Source organism: Phyllobates terribilis, unplaced genomic scaffold (genome assembly GCF_046119375.1).
Source record: "Phyllobates terribilis strain yellow unplaced genomic scaffold, ASM4611937v1 Scaffold_34__1_contigs__length_13252353, whole genome shotgun sequence".
Lineage (NCBI taxonomy): Eukaryota > Metazoa > Chordata > Amphibia > Anura > Dendrobatidae > Phyllobates > Phyllobates terribilis.
In genome coordinates this window covers 6974382-6980673 of record NW_027362794.1, presented here as the reverse complement: position 1 = coordinate 6980673, position 6292 = coordinate 6974382, and the positions used below count along the sequence as shown (strand labels likewise).

Below are 6292 nucleotides of genomic sequence, written 5' to 3'. Positions count from 1 at the left end.
GAGTCTTAAAGTAATGAAAATAAGAAGAGGGAAAACTATAACACAGCCTGTGACTATCATACCTGCTGCATCATATCCAGCTCAAAGTACTCTGCAAATTCTTCCATCCGACGCGAAAGTTTCTCCAGTTCCAGCATAAGCTTCTCTCTTTTCCCCAGCAGCTCGCCCTCTCCTTTACGCTTGGCGTTTTCAATCAGCTTTTAGAAAGGAACAGTTATCAAAAAACGCTCCCAGAGCACCCCCTGTTTAATTACCTGGACACTGCAGGGGGCTGCTGCTTCATTGGAGCTGGCACCCGAGACCCCATTTTCAGAAATGAGCCCACATACCTGGTCATTTTCATCAAACACTGGGTTGATATTTTTTGGCCACAATAACACTGTTGAGTTCAGGATGATATCTTCAGGTACAAATAAATGAACGTCTAGAAGATAATTCATCCTCCGCTGACACTCCTAAAATTAAAAAAATGAAACTCACTCTGTATTAATGTATCTAGCATCTACAATCACAGGGGTTGCACCAATTATATTTTTTCCAAAAACTTAGGTTATAAAATGATACTGATGCTCCACAACTACAGTTCCCTCCATCGGTTTGTGTTCTTCCTGCTCTATGTGGACATGTGATTTCTGTAGCCAATCACTGGCTGTAGCAGGTTACCACCGTAGTCACTGATAGGCTGCAGCAATCACATGATCATGTTGGGGATCTCATCACTGAAACCTGGAGGGGGACTGGTAAGTATAGCTAGTATGACATGACCTATATATGGAAAAATACATATTAACCAGGACACAAGAAATAGCGGAATAATCCTATATATTATGTTTTACACGAATTATACCCAGGGACGTACGTACAGCATTGATGCAGTAATTGATACAAAAGGAGCCACGACCAAGTATTGAGGCATTTACTGAACAGACATTTCAGATTTTAAAAACATTTTTCAAGCTGTTGTTATAAAGTATTCTAATTTACTGAGATAATGACTTTAGTGTTTTCATTGGCTGTAAGCCATAATCATCAACATTAACAGAAATAAACACGTGAAATAGATCCCTCTGTGTGTAATGACTCTATATAATATAGGAGTTTCACTTTTTGTATTGAAGAACTGAAATAAATTAACTTTTTGATGATATTGTAATTTAGTGAGATGCACCTGTATATTATATACTGGAATGTGATGATATTTTATAGTATCATAAGTAAAGTAATGTCAGATTCTTAACTTTTACTGTAGCATCAGCATCTATAACTCACTGTATGAAATCATAGCAGAAGTAGCACTTGACCTCGACCCCAAGGGCCCCTGAACGGCACATGGCAGCTAGAGGCCCATTACAGATTATTTTTTTCTATTGTGAAACCTCCTTGAATCCAGGATTTTACTCACTCTTCATTCTCCAATCTGTGATTTGTCACCAGTCTATCTAGTAATATATTTGCAAAGCTTTTTGCTTTGTCAGCCAGGCCTTGCTTTAAGTCATCGCAGTCGAGGTGTACCATGGTGAAGTAAGCGCGGGTGGGCAGTCCCATGATATCTCTGGCCAGGGTGTGAAATTGTTCTATAAACTGGAATACAAATATAAATCAGTCTCGTTTACCCTTGAGATTTCTGATTTGACCCTCAATTATTATCGGACACGTTGCACCCCTCGCTCTGTAGGACTTAGGACAGTATTGATTCTAATGGGAATGGTAAGAAAATGATTCCTGCAACTTAGTCCTCGTTGCTGCGTCCACCCGACTACAGCTGTGATCAGCTTATTGTCAAGGGACCCTTCAAACGAACAAAAGGGGGTCCCCGTAAAGTGAACCTGTCAGGTCCTTCAGGCATGCCAAATTCCTGCATTGACATCCACGGTATATATCTGGCAAAAATGTTTCTACCTTAAAAAACTAAACTTTTTATGTGCCGGCCGTCATATGCAAATTGGGCATGTGAAATTAAGTATTATACACCTGTCTTGGGTATCCGAGCTCTGCTTCCTTCACTTCGGTCTGCTGCCCCGTGTTGTGCTCCACGTCAGGTTTTACAGGTTGTCCTGTGTAGCTCAGTGACATAATCTCCTAAATCCTATTTATGGACAGTTAGGACACACACCTCGGTCTTAGGATTGAGTTTTTAGACTTTTGTTCGGTGTGCTCCACCTTCTGCGTTAACTTTATTCCATTCCTACTGGGTTACGCTACATCCATCCTGCAGCTCCCAAGATTCCTGAGTGCCAATTCCTTGTTGCTCATGTGCCTTCCTGCTTACCACACCAACGCCCGGGGTCCGTGTGGCCACCCGGACCTGAGGCTTAGAAGATCCACCTCACCAGGTGAGACTAAGATGCCATGATTTGGGTGTGATCACAGCATCTGAGGTGGGATTTGTTTGTGGGAAGTGACGTCCCGCTGGACTAGTCCTAGATAACTTGCATATGATGAACGGCACATAAGCAGTCGATTTTTACTAGAAACATCAAAGCCAGTGTTGCTGTGCAGGGATGAGTCAATTTAACATAATGACGGTTCGAGATAATAAGCAAGAAAGTCCAATATGTAAAAAAAAAACACATTATGATCAGACATACGTACCTCTGTGTATTCATCAAAACTGTGCTCCTCGGATAAGAAAGTTTCTACTTTCTCCGCGGCTGAACCATCCACCAGCCAGCTGAAGCTTTCAACTATCAAATAATATAACACAGAATTTATAGTTGTATCTAGACTCATCTTAATGTCGGGCGGAGAAAACTTTCAAAGAGGATTATACAGCTGATCGGACATGGATTTTTGAAAGCAAGTACTCTGGCTTCATCAGGTCTAAGAGATCAATTTGATAATCTACATTTATATGGTGAAATCTAGAGACAGATCCTCTTTGAAGTGCTTGTTAGACCAATGATATATAGTATTTCTGCATGATAATGTCTGATAGATGAGGATCACACCCCTGGGAACCCCTAACACTGAGTTCAATGGCTTTTGGAAAGGTATCAGGATCAAAGCGTCCACAGGAAGATCACGCTGCAAGCGCCGGCAGGAGATTTCTGATTGTGATTGTTCCATCCCTTTAATACTAGATTCACGTCCAGCTTCCCATATGTTCCATCGCTTTAATACTTACGATTCACGTCCAGCTTACTGTATGTACCATCCTTTTAATTATTCGCGGCCAGCTTACCGTATGTACCATCCCTTTAATGATTCGCGGCCAGCTTACCGTATGTACCATCCTTTTAATGATTCGCGGCCAGCTTACCATATGTACCATCCTTTTAATGACTCACATCCTGCTTTACTTATGTACCATCCCTTTAATGACTCACATCCAGATTACCATATGTACCATCCCTTTAATAACTCACATCCAGCTTACCGTATGCACCATCCCTGTAATGACTCATGTCCAGCTTACAGTATGCACCATCCCTTTAATGATTCATGTCCAGCTTACAGTATGTACCATCCTTTTAATGATTCATGTCCAGTTTACCGTATGTACCATCTCTTTAATGACTCACATCCTGCTTATCATATGTACCATGCCTTTAATGACTCACATGGTGCTTACCGTGTGTACCATCCCTGTAATGACTAATGTCCAGCTTACCATATGTACCATCCCTTTAATGACTCACATCCTGCTTACCGTATGTACCATCCCTTTAATGACTCACGTCCTGCTTACCGTAGGTTTGGAAATGCCTGAATGGCTGGTGTAGATTGTGGCTGACGGCCTCCTTCAGCTTCAGCGCGGCAGAATCAAAGATGTAATCAGGGAGTTTGGCCTCGATGATCTGAACCGTGTTACTACCAGAAAGCCACGGCTGCACCGTCTGAATGTTCTGGACAAAGAAGAACGTTCTATAAAGTGACATGAATACTGCAGAAGTCTCTAATATAAACCCCCTGAACATCCACCTATTTTGATATAAATAAATCAAAAACTCCATACAAAGCTCCATATCCTCAGCATAGACATGGAAGAAAAGCTGCCATGCTGTGTATCCTCAGTGGCCACTAAAGGGAGCTTAAAGGGCATCTGTCACCCCAAAAATTCAGATTTAATCACTTATACATTTAAAGCGCACCTGTCAGCAGGATTCAGCTCAGTAAAACACATACATTGTCAGGTGGGTGCCACTACACTGATTAAAATGATACCTTAGTTGATTAAATCCGTCCTGTGGTTCTTGTGTAACCTTTACTTTCAGTTTGGAGATAATGATATGCCCGTGCTCAGCGGCAGCCTGTGGGGGGCGCTCTATCTGGTGCTCTGCTTACATATTCAGAGGTAAATCAGAACCTGGAACAACACCGACGGGATACTGAAAACAGGAAACGACTGAAATTCATCCGTGACGCAGAGGTCTACCAGAAGGATCGAGTATACAAATGGCGCGACTTCTCCAGCACACGACGTGGTCCGGGACAACCGGGTCACTCCTCCACCGACCTTTCCTCTTCTGGCTCGGAATTGGACAGACCAAATCACTCATCCACCTCTACTCATTATTTAGGTTTTCGGAAGAAGTACAACCGAAAAAGAGGAGGACGAGGAGAGGCGGTACCAACAGTTGGCGACAGGAGCTTCGTCAGGGTTACACGCTCCCAGGTATGACCCCATTAGTTGTGAACATTTCGTCACGATCCCTCAGCATAGCGGAACTATCGGTGTTACAGAAAGGCCTGTCTTTCTGCCCGTCTTACAAGTGTAATACTTTTGGTTTAGAGATGGATTTACAAAAGTTTTTCAGATCTATTAGACTCAAGGCTCACTTTTCTCAGGAGGTTATTCCCAATACCACTACACCTATCATTAATCCAGTCAGCATCACAGCGGCTAGCCTAGGATTAAAGAATAAAATGTACTTATCGACCCCCCCAGAACTACCATGCTGCAGAAACTTTCATCGATTTTATTAAACAATCTTTCCAAAAATTATGATCAGATATTGATTTAGGCCAGTTACATTACCAACAGAATCTGTCCTCTTTGGACAGACAAGCACTAAAAACACTCCAATCTGATTCTTCCATTATCATCAAATCAGCGGACAAGGGCGGGGCGATAGTAGTAATGGACAAATCCACCTATCTGAATGAGATTCATAGACAACTAGACGACAACTCAGTTTATGAGAGACTTACACACGACCCCACCTCCACTATTAAGGAGGCTATCTCCAAATCCCTGGAACATCATTGCCTTAAGGGAACAATTGACAACAAAACCCGTGAATTCTTAACCAATACCTTCCCAATTACTCCAGTGTTTTATACCTTATCGAAAATTGATAAGAATCTCGAAAAACCCCCGGGCCGTCCGATAGTCGCTGCCACTAATTCCATTCTATCACCTTTAGTGATTTTCTTGGAAAAAATATTGACCCCTTTGGTTAAACAGACCACATCCTTCATCCTTGACACAGGAGCCTTCCTCACTATTATTAAAGAGATCGCACAGATCCACCCAGAATCCTTATTAGTCACATTTGATGTCAATAACCTATATACCTCCATCCCACATGAGAAAGGGATCACTTGTGTAAAAAAACCTACTGGATATTTCCCATACACCACCAAAGATCAACCGCCTCTGCCTAGATCTTTTAACCTTGGTCCTATCTAAAAATTTCTTCTTATTCCAAGACACTTTTTACCTACAGAAACAGGGTACCTCAATGGGGTCTAATGTAGCCCCCCCATATGCTAACTGCTACATGTCAAGATTTGAGGAAGAGGTAGTATACACGAATCCACTATTCAAGACCCACTCTAGGTTACGGAAGCGATACATAGATGACATTTTCTGCATTTGGACTGGGCCCATGGAGACTTTGACACAATTTTTTGAAATTCTGAACTCATCCTGGGATGGTCTTGGTTTCACCATGTCTTTCAGTAGACAATCTATTCCTTTCCTTGATACCACCATCATCAAAGATGAGCTGGGCTTCCTCTCTACTGACTTGTATGTGAAACCCACAGACAGAAATAGTCTTCTACACTACACGAGCCTTCACCCGAAATCCATCTTTACCTCAGTACCCAGATCCCAATTCCACCGGGTTCAACGTATTGTTAGTAACTAGTGTTGAGCATTCCGATACTGAAATATCGGGTATCGGCCGATATTCACTGTATCGGAATTCCGATACTTAATTCCGATACTTTTATAATATCGAATACCGGAATCGGAAGTTCCCATAATGCCTGCGCTCTGCAGTGTCTGTGAAGGATGACAAGCTGGGTGGCAGCGCTCAGCTGAGATCCAGCCTGTCATCAGAAT

The 6292-nt window shown here is 42.3% G+C and overlaps 1 protein-coding gene across 1 annotated transcript; it reads right to left on the bottom strand.

The window, feature by feature from the left end:
- Window positions 1-1398: 1398 nt before the first annotated feature.
- Window positions 1399-3878, bottom strand: LOC141180628 (dynein axonemal heavy chain 12-like). The gene is made up of 3 exons (XM_073660705.1): window positions 3689-3878; window positions 2593-2684; window positions 1399-1581 (listed from the first exon to the last, which is right to left on the bottom strand). Exons 1-3 carry the CDS (start codon window positions 3876-3878, stop codon window positions 1399-1401), a joined length of 465 nt encoding a protein of 154 aa, XP_073516806.1.
- Between the last annotated feature and the right edge of the window lie 2414 nt (window positions 3879-6292).

What these genes read in the sequence shown, in the direction of transcription:
- LOC141180628 (XM_073660705.1), bottom strand. Translation starts at nt 3,878, where the DNA reads ATGTCACTTTATAGAACGTTCTTCTTTGTCCAGAACATTCAGACGGTG. An exon ending in CAGGCATTTCCAAACCTACG is followed by an intron (nt 2,685 to 3,688) that starts GTAAGCAGGACG and finishes ATTATTTGATAG; the next exon opens with TTGAAAGCTTCAGCTGGCTG. An exon ending in GTTTTGATGAATACACAGAG is followed by an intron (nt 1,582 to 2,592) that starts GTACGTATGTCT and finishes TTTGTATTCCAG; the next exon opens with TTTATAGAACAATTTCACAC.